The following is a 12963-nucleotide window of genomic DNA, read 5'->3' as shown; positions in this document are numbered from 1 at the left end:
ATCTAGGTAGATAGGGCCTGTATTTGCTGTCTTGAGCAGTCATGCTTGGTGTAAATGTGATCCTGCATTTGATCGACGTACATGGAGAAAGTGGTTACCAACAAACAAGGGTACAGTTCCCTCCTTCTGCCTACCCAGACCCCAAATCCCTGTGCTCTCTTCCTTCCCTCCATTCCTTCTTTGCATACTCAACTTTGATGGACAGAGTAGGGAGGGATATGAAAATTTCTATGAGACATTGACCTATTTGAGGAGACTAGAGACACTCTGATGCCAATTATGTTTTGTGCTATCTTCTTTGCTCTTAAACTAGTTAATTTTTTAACTGTTATTCTTGGTTTTTGTCTCTTTCCCTACTCCTTTGACCTTTATGAAGCATGGCTTTTATAGCTGGTGTGCCAATCAGAACAGCGTGGTTAACTGAGTAATTACATGTGATCATGATTCGTTCAGCTGACATCCTGTGAGCATTTGCAGGCACTGTGTTAGTGGTGTTGCATAATTCATATCATGTGTGACTTAATTATTCGTATCATAGCCCCTTTTGTGTATGAAGAAACTCAGCCTCATGGAGGTTAAAACCTGCCTTGGGTCAAACAGCTAGTAAGTGATAGAGCGTGGAATGAATCCAAAGTCCATCCCCTTGCCTGTTCTCAAAACAGCTCATAATCTAATTGGAAATATTCCTATGTGTTTCTTCTTTTTATTTTTTTATTATTTTTCTTTTTATTTTTTAAATTCACATTTAGAGATTTCTTTGTGTATGCTTCTAGCTTTTCTTTAGGTGAGCTAGTTCTGGATATAAACTGAACTCTCTGATCTCCTTAATGACCTTCCTAGTCCTGTCCTGATGAAAAACCATGTTTCATTTATTTCTTTAAGATGAATCTTAAGATCAGCAAAGGATGAGCATGAGTAGGTAGGGCTCGTCAGAGTACAAAGCATTAGTAGGAGTATTGCTTTCTTGGGGAATCTGTTTTGTGTATGTGTGGGTGGGGAGGCAAGAGCAGCTCCCCTGGGGGTTAAGTAGGTAAGATTTAGTGGAGAGTAACCTTGCTAAACATGGTGGTATCTTGTCATATTTTTAAAGGGAATAGTATCCCCCCCCCCCAAGGGATATATCTAACAGGTTTCATTAAGATATTCTGTAAAATACCATTCTATTGATATTTATTAGTTATGTTTTATTTACATAAGCCAAATCTTGTTCCATTCCATTGTTTCTGATGTGTTTTCACTTTCTAGTCTCCATGCATTGCAGCATGGGAAAAAGTTTAATTAAAAGCTACCACAGGGGCGCCTGGGTGGCTCAGTCTGTTAGGCGTCTGCCTTCAGCTCAGGTCCTGATCTCACAGTCCTGGATCGAACCCCATGTCTGGGTTCCCTGCTCGGCGGGGAGTCTGCTTCTTCCTCTCTTCTTGCGCCTCCCCCAGCACATGCTCTCTCTCTCTCTCTCTCTCAAATAAATAAATAAGATCTAACAACAACAAAAAAAACTACCACACTGTGTGATTGATTTAATAAAATGTAAACATGAAATGCAGGACCCTTAAAATTTTATCCTTTTCTCGTTTCTCAGATGTGTATGTGTTGAACCTCCTAACCCTAGTAATGAAACTCTAAAAATATGGAAGGAAAAGAATTTAACAGCAGATGATATTTTCTGGGGGAATCTCACTGTTTCTGTGAGTACATGATGAAATAAAGGATTTTGCAAATATTAACCTAGTTCTTTAGCTTTTTATGAGTAGACCTATGATGTATTTTCAGAGTGTAGTGTTGTGTTGAGCAGACAGGAGTTACCACGTGTTTATGTATCATGTAGTAAAAAGTGTAGGCTGAAAAGAATGAACCTGGTAAGGGGGATAAAAATGGACTAAATGTGACTTCCAAGATTTAATTATTAAAAAGTGTGAATATACTTCTGGTTTCTAATTCCATGTAGGTTGATAAGTTCAAAGGAAGTGTCTGCTAGGACTCTGGTTGCATATACTGGAGTTGACAGAACAGCCAACATCTATTTGTCCTGCTCTCCGTGTATCTGTTATCTGCTCCATGAACATGAGATCATGAGTGCTTTCCTAATGTCCTCGATGTCAAACTGAACTTTAACTGTGGTCTAGTAGTCTACTCTGTAGTCTTGTCTGTAGAGACTACTGTAACTTAAGCACCTAAGAAAGGAAACAGGACAAAAACACATAATGAGCACCTACTGTATACTGAGTACTATCACATATTCTTGTATTCTGTTGGGAAATGTTGTCCTGGCCCTAGAATATCTGTTTAGGGCAATTCCCAGATTGGGCTTTGGGATTAAGACATAAAGTGATTCTGGCAATATCAGTTAAAACCTAGATCTCTTCAGCTTCTCTGGTGCTTTTTATATCATATAAGCGATTGCAAGGCATTGTTTTCTCACTAAAGATAATAGTTATATTATTGGAAGGGTATCATATAATTGGAAGGGTATCGATATATCATGGGAAGGGTACCATCTGCAGTTTTATCTCACTGATAATTTAAGTCTGTATGGTCCAGTACAGTAGCCATTGGCCACATGTGTCTATTTAAATTTAAGTTAAATACAATTAATTAAAAGTTCAGTTCTCAGTTGCATTAGCCATGTTTCAAGAGCTCAGCCAGTTCGTCTGGCTGCTACATTGGACTGTGGAGATATAGAAATTTCCATCAGCACAGAAAGTTCTGTTGGACACTGCTGATTTAAAGCATATTTATATATCAGTAATCAACTTAGATTAATGCTTGACTGTTTTATATTTAAAAAGTCAATTTTGCTATGAAAGAGGTAGAGTTAATAGAGGTGCTCAAATGAAAGTGATCTGTTAAAAAAACCTCATTTCAAGTTGAATAGGAGGTCTTGATATTATAGATATAATTCTTTTGTGTGTGTTTTCTTGATATTCAAAAGGCCCAATGTTTTTGTTTTTGTTTTTTAAAGTTACAGCTTTTATTTTTGTGACCCATGTTGTAAATTTGTACCTTTACTAATCTCAGCAGTTAGAAATTGAGAATAATGGAACCTTTGACTGTTTTTCTCTTGGTAAACCTGAGTTGTGTTTGTTAAAATGAGTCTCTTTAGAATTAAGTAAGAGAAAAATGATATTAGTGGCATGTATCATTGTTAATCTCTGGTTGCCTTTCAGTATTTTTTCCCCAAAAGGAAAATTAGGTCAACAGATTTCTATAATTGCATTATGCCATATAATTGATTACGATTTTTTTTTTAAATAGAACACTATTTGAATGGTTGCTTTACTGCTTTTAATCCCATGGTTTTGAGTTAAGTCAGAAAAGCCAACCAGTTTTTATTCCTGATTTGAATTTAGCACTATACCATTTTTTATTCAGCATTGTAAATAAACGCAGTAGTAATTTTCTGTCAGATGCTTTTGTTTTAAGCGACTTGTTTAGAAGTAAAGGAAAGATAGTAAAATTGTGGACCAGCAAGAATGCGTACAAAATATTTGGGAATTGCTATTCACTCTGAAGCATTCACTAAAGGGAATATGGAATTAAAAGGAAAGGACTGTGTGGTGTAACTTGGCAAAATACTGTATTTCAGTTCAGTGACTTAAGATACACATATTTTTCAAACTGTAACATCTCTGAACTCAGGATATGTTTACAGTTGATGGATGATATGTTAAAGTTGACTTGGCAGTGTTTTCTCTTTCTGAGTGAAATACAAAATAATGGCATGTCTTCAATCACTAGCATCTTTGAGTCAGTGGAATTCATTGGTAATTTATTAGATACCTGAGAATCTTCTTCATTCTCTCCTTTTTCTATTTTTTTTCTCCTTTTTTCCCCAGGAATGTAAAACCTTTCATGGTGTATTTGTAGGATCAGCTTGTAGTCTTCATGGACCTTATATTCCAGATGTGCTGTTTTGGTGTGTCATCTTATTTTTCACAACATTTTTTCTGTCTTCATTCCTCAAGCAATTTAAGACCAAGCGGTATTTTCCTACCAAGGTAACTGGGGTGTGATTTTGGAGTCCTGATAATATTCATGTTTTTAGTTTTTGTTACCTTGGCTTATTTCAGAACAGTAATACATTGTTTGGGGTTAATAGTTGATATCAAATAGTTGTAAAGAACTTATTTATAGTGAAAAATGTATATTACATTTCTGAACTAATACTAAGAAGATAATGGTACCATGAGGAATGGGATGGTGGTATGTTAGTTGTGAAATGTGTTTCTTTTTAGAAACCTTACTCACACTTTCTAGTGCCATATTTTAATCTGACAGATGAGCATTATATGGAAAGGACACCTAGTTTTTCTGTGTTTATTTTAACATAATCCCTTTAATATAGGTGCGATCGACAATCAGTGACTTTGCTGTATTTCTCACAATAGTAATAATGGTTGCAATTGACTACCTTGTAGGAGTTCCATCTCCTAAACTTCACGTTCCTGAAAAATTTGAGGTAAGGATTAAAATATTTGGGTTATCTGTTACTTGGGAATACCAAACTATTTTAAAATTAGACAACGTTATAGGAACATATACATATTTTTTCTGACATACATAAAAGATGACAAGATGTGAAGAGACAAGTGAACCTATTTAGGAAGTAAGCAAGAAGGTATCAGAGTTAGTCTCATCAGGGAGAATGAATGAAAATACTCATGGTAAGTACTTGGGAGTCATTTAAAAAATTTGACCCTGCTGTTGTAGCTGGAGTTCATGATGTATTTTCCAGGCAAAAGAAACATTCTTTATTCCTTTATAAGGAAGTGACTCAAACTTAAATTTAAAATTGTAACAAGGAGATCCTAGTTAAATTTCTAGTAGGGTGGTGTATCTGACAGTAAATGGAATGCTCTATGTCTCATTTTGCAGCAGAATCAGGAGAGAATCAAATATATTCTTCCACAAGAAAAATGATACTTTTCTGACCATCCAAGAGCTCTTTGCATTCAAGAATTGTTTTCCCTTTTAAGTAGGAATTGGTAGCTTTTGAATAGTTTCTGGAATTTCCTATATTTGAGTATTTGTGTCACTGGTTATGTTTATCTTTATAGCAAATTATATGACTTCTTTTAAAAACAGAAGGTTTAAAGGGGATTAGAAATAAGGAATAAAATGAATATAATTTTAGTCTGTTTTATTTCTCACGGGAAAAAATTATTTTTAAAACCAGTAGTCTCCAAAGTAGAGTGCATGGGTGGAAAATGATCCACTAAAATTATATAGAAGGTCTACTTATATTTTTATTTAAAAATAAGAAAAATTTAGCTTTATACTTACTATATGAATTTTACTATGGAAAACCATTAGTAACCTAACATATAAATGCGTATAGAGCCATTGAGTTTACTCAATTTTATTAAAAAAAATTTTTTATTGTTTTGCTGCTGGAAGTATATAATAAAATTTGGATACCTTTGTTTAAAAGCATAGATATTGAGCCACTAAAGATTATTGGCCATTAAAAGATGACTATATGAAAGTCTTTTTTTTTTTTTTAACAAGTCTTTTACCAAATGAAACTATTAAGTTAATATTGGTTCAAAATATTGATGTAATTTCCCTTAATCCTGGGCCCAGTTCCTTATTTTCATCCCTAAATATATTTTTGTTATTCATTTATTGATCTAGCTTTCAAGTAGCAAACCGATTTCAAGGGGCATAAAATATATTTGGGGAAGTAAACCAAGGAACACTTAAGAACTTGTGCAGTGTATAGATAAAATATTTTTATTCATGTACAGTTTTGAATATCAAGCAGCTTAGTGTGTATTGGTGTGGGAAAATTGGAATACCTGCATTTGAAAATATTAAATGTTCCTTTTGTATTGACAAATGTTTTTGTGAAGAAAAAACAGGCTTACAGTGAAGTTTAGGTCATGAAAACATGTTTAGATTTCAATATATCCAGTGCCCTCCCAAGAATATTAAACTCCTAGGATCTTTTAAAATTTTTTGTTATAAAACAAATTTTACGTTACAGCATTGGAATGTATTTGTGTCTGATAAAGTGCCAGATATTTGTCAGTAGATGCTTTGGAAAAATAGGTCCTGAGGCCCCAGTTCTGAGGTAGTACTGAACCTGCCAAGATAACTAGTCTGTAGAATCTTCAAAGCAGTTTAGTTTAGGAGTTGATCTAGTAGGTAGATTGACCTCACTTTATTTGAAGTAGGTTAGGAGCATGTTGAAATGACACTCTGCTTCACTTACCTATTTGTCTATAACAAACCTCCCCAAACATAAAGTCTGTAAAACAGCAACCCCTTATCTGTTCATAAATCGGTGGCAATTGGTACTAAGCTGGTTTGGGATCTTTGATGTGGCTGCGGTCATCCATTGCTTTGATGGGGGCAATATGTCTTCATTCCCATGTCTGGGAACTCAGATCAGATGGCTGAAGCAGCTGGGGTAACTGGCTCCCTTCTCTCTCTCACCACATTGTATCTCATCCTCAAGAAGGCTTATCCAGGCTTACTCAACAGCTTAATCTCAGGGTTCCAGGAAGGTTAGAGAAGCTGCAAGTTCCCTTGAGATCAAGACTCAGAAGTCGCACAGTGTCACTTTGGCTTTATTTTGTTGGCTGAAGTAAACCATAAGGACATCTAGGTCCAAGGGGAGGAAATGGATTCCACCTCTAGTTGGAAAGATTGACTTCATGGCCAAGGGACCTGCGTCGAGGGATGGGAAGCATTCTTGTGCATATAATTCACCATCCATTCCAAGATTTAATCTAGTTCTTTCTAATCCCTTGGAATTTCTTGGAATAGACACAGCCTATGTTGCGAAAGTTTGGTGCAGTAGGAAGAAACTTCTTTCTTTTTATCTTTAATTTTTTAACAGCCTACTGATCCAAGTAGGGGCTGGATCATAAGCCCATTGGGAGAAAATCCTTGGTGGACTTTATTAATAGCTGCTATTCCAGCTCTGCTTTGTACTATTCTCATCTTTATGGATCAACAAATTACAGCTGTAATCATAAACAGAAAGGAGCACAAATTGAAGGTAATTTTAAAATTTTGTGTCAGGTTTTGTAATTTCTTTGAGTTTGAGGTATTTTCATAATGACTGGAACATTAAAAGATGTGAGATCAAAATTAATTTCTTCTCTGTTTATAAAATAATACAGAATTTTAACCTGAAAGAACAGTTTAGACTTATAAATATTCATGTTCTTTTCACTTTTCAGAAAGGAGCTGGCTATCACCTTGATTTGCTCATGGTTGGTGTTATGTTGGGAGTTTGCTCTATCATGGGACTTCCATGGTTTGTGGCTGCAACAGTGTTGTCAATAAGTCATGTCAACAGCTTGAAAGTTGAATCTGAATGTTCTGCTCCAGGGGAACAACCCAAGTTTTTGGGAATTCGTGAACAGCGAGTTACAGGGCTAATGATTTTTATTCTAATGGGCCTGTCTGTGTTCATGACTTCAGTACTAAAGGTAAAATCTCTTTATTGCAGTATTTTAAAATCTTTTTTGTCATAAAATTATACTTGGTTGTATGAAAATGAAACATGAAAATATCTAAAATTAATTTCATTTCCTGGAATTTACTTGGAAAATAATATTCTGGTATATGGTGTTTAATATGGGAGGCATTTCAGTGTTAGATGTGTCCATCTTAGAAATACTGTAAAAGGAGAGTAGTAAAGACTATAGAGTTTTGGAAGGAGTTAATCCATGGCTTAGTTATGATCTAAAAGAGGAATATACCCAGAGGATTTTATAGGAATCTTAGAGGAAGTAATAGTGAAATATGTCTGACATAGTTATTTGACCAAAATGTGAAATTAATTGCTATTAATTAAATAAATGTATTCTTTCTGATCAAGTAAATGAATTAAAGGTAGTAGCGCTCATTAGAAAACAAAAACGGGGTGCCTGGGTGGCTCAGTCGTTAAGCGTCTGTCTTTGGCTCAGGTCATGGTCCCAGGGTCCTGGGATCGAGCCCCACATCGGGCTCCCTGCTCGGCGGGAAGCATGCTTCTCCCTCTCCCACTTCCCTGCTTGTGTTCCCTCTCTCACTATGTCTCTGTCTGTCAAATAAATAAGTAATCTCTTAAAAAAAAAAAAGCTAATATAAATGAAGCATGCAAGAAATTAAACTTTATGTTAAATATTTTTAAGTTACATCTGGTTTTTACTATACATATCCTAATGAATCTAGTGATTAAAAGATATAATAATAGCAAATGTAGCAAAGTATCTAATCTGAAATTTTCTTTTCATTGTGGAAGAGCTCAACTCCATATTTTCCCTTGGTGGTTTAGTTATTGCAAAGAAAACTATTAAGTAAAGAGTTGTGTACATTTATAAATTGGAGGAAAAACTTGGAGTGTGTATGTATGTTATTGTATTAACTAAAAAAGTTAAATACTAGAGTTCTTTGGCCTTCATCTTATGAACTTTCTAGCAACTGACTGATTCACCAGATATTTGTTGAGTACTTACTCTGCTGTTAAGACTGAGGAAATAATAATAAATAGGATATATTATTGTCTGCTTCTCAGAACTTGGCAGTCTAGTTGGTGAAACAGGTAGGTAAAGGGATGTTCACTGCATTGTGGTGAGTGTATTGTTAGAAGTACTTGACAAGAGAGGAGAGAGATTTGGTGCACTCTTACGGGGATATTGTCCCTTACTAAGGAAGGTTGCCTTTAAAATTTTTTAAGTATTGACTGTATATAGGCAGAAAAATTCAAATAGAACATCAAGAAAGCCCTAAGATGAAAAGTTAGTCTCCTTATTTTCCTTTACTTTCCAAAAACAACTCTCCAGAGGTAAACTCTTTAACTTCTTTGTTTTTTTAAGTTGTATTGGTGGTTGCAACCATTATAGTTTTATATATTTTTATAATTTTATTTTTTGCTTTATTATTTTTACACTGAGTCTCTTTACCAGACAGTGATTCTCAAAGTTTAGCCTAAGGATGACCTCTGGGAGTCCACAAAAGCAAAAGTATTTGGGGAGCATGTCCTCAGTATACCTTTGAGGAACATAAAGGGGTCCTGAGACTAAATACCTTGGGAGTGTGTCATGTAAGGTCGGATGTTTTATGAGGATTTAGCACACTAAAGTGGCCACCAGCCAGTCTTTTTTTCCATCACTTGCCTTTGGTTGACTGTGTTTTTAGTTTTATTGTAATGGTTACCAACATTTGCATTTTGTGCTATAATTAGAATTAAACTGTCCATTTTTTCTGTAAGTTAAATTATAAAAATGTAAACCCTCTGGGAACACATAAGCAGTATTATGATGGTACACATGTGTTCACTGAGGACTAAGCAGTCTGATCTGTCTGAGTGGAGGCAGAAATATACCCTATTTCCCTAAGCTCCTATTGCTGCCTGAAGAGTAACTGCCCAAGCCTTAGGACCCAGTAAGTTTTCTTAGCACCTATTACCTTCCCTTACTTTAAAAAAAGAATTGCATATACTATTTCCCCTTTTTCTTACATTTTTTTTTTTTTTTTTTGCATTGCTAAAGGAATTCCTAGAGTAATTTTTTCATATGTGGTGCCATGGGTGGTAAACCTTCAGAGTTCTTTCATGTTTCAAATTATTCTCACGTGTGACTGATGGATAGACGTACGTTTCAGTGTTCAAATTATTTTTCTTTGAGTCTTAAAGTCATTGTTTCCTATAGACCAGTGGTCCGAATAAAATGTCTGATACCTATTTGGTTTTTGTAATTTCAGAGGCATTTTCTTCATTTCTAGAAGCTACCAAAACTTCCTTTTTACTCCTGGTGTTGTGCAGTTTCACTGGGCTGTTCAGGTGGATGGATGGATAGGGACTTGGGTTCACCCTGCCGCGCTCGCTGTGGGCCATTGTTCTCTGCAAACGTGTGCCTTTGATTATGGGAGTGTTCGGCCAGTGTTTAATTTCTCTTCTCTCTGTTACATAGTTCTTCAACTTCAGGTAGACAGATATTTTACCTTCTGGAAATGTTCTCACGTTTCTATCCTGTACTCTCACTCTTAATGAAAATTTCCTGTTTTTCTTAGATTGATCTTAGTCTCATCAAAATCATTATTACAAAATTAATTATTTTGATAATTATATCTTTAAATTTCTAGAGGCTTTTTTCATTCTGATTATTTATTTTTCCTAGCATTCTGAAGTTGCTTTATGGATAAAATATTCTCCTGAAATTTCATGAGGATACTTAATTAGATTTTTAACTTGTTTTCTTCTCTTCCTGTAGTACTCTTTCCTCCTAGGTTTCTTAGGAAGGACATACTCATTTGTTCAGTAGAGTGTGAATGTGGTTTTCCTCTGTAGCTGTTAGGTCTTTTTTCTTTGCAGTTCTCTTTCTTGGTGGTGAGAGTGCTGCTTGTGGTTTTTGAGTAGGTGGATGGAGCCTGCTAATGGCTTTCCTGTTGGATGCCTAGGCATGGTAGGTAGGCAATTGGGATCCCTCTACCTGCCAAAGTAATAAGGACTTTCTTTGGGAGTGGAGTTCAATTATTATATCAGTAAATGGTACTGTTGTATAGTAGTTACTATATGGTAGTGATAACAATAATAATGACTAATGCTTTTTAAAATTTTTTATTGTTTTTATTTTAATTCCTGGCTAAAGCTTTTGATTGATAGGCAGGCACTATGTGCTTTTCTGAGTATTTTAGTATTTGAGATCCTTTAATCTTCATGCAATCTGTTACAGAAATTATGGCATAGAGAGGTTAAGGCTCAAGAAGAGGTTAACTTCCATTTTAAACCAAGCAGTCTGATTGTAGTACTCACATTCTTAACCACTGAACATTCTCCCGTTTCAGGAAGAAACATGTAGGAGATAGACAGTTTTTCAAGGAGGCTCTTGTTTACTAGCCTTTTTCTTATTTATAGAAAAGTTAGATCTCATCACTGAAAGATCTTTTAATTATGTCTCCATAGGTACTCACTATGTTTTTGTGTATTTTATTGCTATGGAATTGTTTTAGTAGCATGGGTTCTAACTGTGGTCCTTTTACTTACAGTTTATTCCAATGCCTGTCCTGTATGGTGTTTTCCTTTATATGGGAGTTTCCTCATTAAAAGGAATCCAGGCAAGTCTTAAGTAGTTAATGATTTTGTAGAAAAACTTAAAACATATTTTAAAATTGCAAAGATTGTTTTTATGATCGTAGTGATGTATTCTCAATTCTGATACTCTGGGAGGCAGGTTAACTGATGACTTCAAATCCACATTTTCCAAGTGATTATTGCTTATTACACATTTTTCCCTCAGTGAGCTCATGAAGGAGATCAGGAGATCACCCTTACCTATTTTTAGTAGAAGCCAATGATTCTGTAACTATTGATAAAGACTAGTATAGTAAGAAGGGGACATGTTGAAGACTGGAATGGTTAATACTTGCCATTTGTGTGGTACAATACAGTTTATAATGCCTAGTACACAAATTATTTTCTGTGATTCTCAAAACATTGTTAAACAGCAGTCAAGGAAGAAATATTAATTTTGTCACCTGGGAAACAGAAATAGAGGGACTTACGGACGGTTCTTAACCAAGTAAGCAATGGAGCCAGGGTTAGAACCCAGTGATTTCCCTACTCTGTTTGTGTTGTTGATAATAATTCCTGGAAAACAACATGATAAAATTTACTAAGTTCTTCATGTAAAACATTGGGCTCCGAAAGCACTGTTAGCACCACGTGGCCACCTCCTGTCAGGGAAAGCTGACAGCTGGTGCTGACAAGGCTTCTCAGAGACAGCATCTTTACTTTTTTCAGTAGTCCTGGATCTCCCCTCCACTGGTCAAGGAGTGATCTCGTTAACTCACTTGATTTTCTTTTTTTAACTTTTTCTTTTACAACTTTCGTTTACAATTTTGTGAGATCTTACTCCTGGTTTATAAATGAAGGAACTAAAGTTCAAAAAGACCAAGGAATTTGCTCATCATTTCCTTTTCATTGGGTGAAAGTTTAGTAATTGTTACTTCAGGCTATTTTATAGAATTGATAATGTTAAAGTTGGAAAGAACCTAGGAAATTGTGGCTCTCTTATTGTACATATTACAAAACAAGCTCAAAGAAAGTAAATGCCTTGTGCAGTTGATTATAGCAGATAAATTTATTTACATATTTTAATCCTGCAAATTAAGACATTCTCATTTGCGTTTTCTGTTTAAATTAATTGCATTCAATTAGAATGATTGCCTTGGTTTTTGCTCCTCTCCTTGGGTCCAGATGTTCTGTATTGAAATATTCTGTACTATCAGAACATATCAAGGAAGTAAGAGTTTAAATCACAAAACGCTAAGGTTGTATATAATTTCCTAAGTAGCAGAAATGATACTTTTGTTGAAAACTTCTTCTTGCTTTGTTTTCCATTCAATACATAGTTTTTTGACCGTATAAAATTATTTGGAATGCCTGCTAAGCATCAGCCCGATCTGATATACCTTCGTTACGTGCCTCTGTGGAAGGTCCATATTTTCACAGTCATTCAGCTCACTTGTCTGGTTCTTTTGTGGGTGATAAAAGCTTCAGCTGCTGCGGTAGTTTTTCCCATGATGGTAAGGCTTTTTTTTTTTTTTTTTTTTTTAACTTTTTCAGACTTTGTCACTAGTTAATAACACTCCTGTGTGTTTCAATACTATGTTACTAATGTGTATCTTAGTACTATGTATTAGTAATATTTATATTTAAGAAAGGGAATAGCCCATTTTAAGCACCTTAAGTGTTTTGAAATATGAATTGGCCCTTTCATAGCTCTTAAACCAGTCACTTTAGAAACTGAATTCGCTTTTTATTTTCTACATTTTTGTTTGTTTTTTAGTCCTTGGGCTATAGAATGCTGTTTTGTATTTTTAAACAACTTTAGAGTTTAGGACATTTATGGGACAAAGGTGATAACCAGATGTAAAAAAGCAAAGCAACTGGAACAGCTTAGTTCTTTAATAGAATGTTTCAATACATCTTTCTCAGAAATTAACAGATCTAGAAGTTAAAAAATAATA

The 12963-nt window shown here is 35.0% G+C and overlaps 1 protein-coding gene across 3 annotated transcripts in view; it reads left to right on the top strand.

The window, feature by feature from the left end:
- The window catches only part of SLC4A7 (solute carrier family 4 member 7), a 98066-nt gene that overhangs the window by 72178 nt on the left and 12925 nt on the right, over positions 1-12963 (top strand). For all 3 annotated transcript variants that reach the window (XM_028099106.2, XM_028099105.2, XM_028099103.2), the window contains 7 exons: positions 1580-1685; positions 3834-3995; positions 4343-4456; positions 6842-7003; positions 7188-7439; positions 10981-11049; positions 12346-12519. In XM_028099106.2, coding sequence (XP_027954907.1) covers positions 1580-1685; positions 3834-3995; positions 4343-4456; positions 6842-7003; positions 7188-7439; positions 10981-11049; positions 12346-12519 — 1039 coding nt within the window. The remainder of the gene's footprint in view (positions 1-1579; positions 1686-3833; positions 3996-4342; positions 4457-6841; positions 7004-7187; positions 7440-10980; positions 11050-12345; positions 12520-12963) is intronic.

Source organism: Eumetopias jubatus, unplaced genomic scaffold (genome assembly GCF_037043125.1).
Source record: "Eumetopias jubatus isolate StellerSeaLion01/CBP00866 unplaced genomic scaffold, mEumJub1_p1.0 scaffold_1, whole genome shotgun sequence".
Classification (NCBI taxonomy): Eukaryota; Metazoa; Chordata; class Mammalia; order Carnivora; family Otariidae; genus Eumetopias; species Eumetopias jubatus.
The sequence above is the reverse complement of the archived record's forward strand: the minus strand, read 5'-3'. Positions and strand labels throughout refer to the sequence as shown.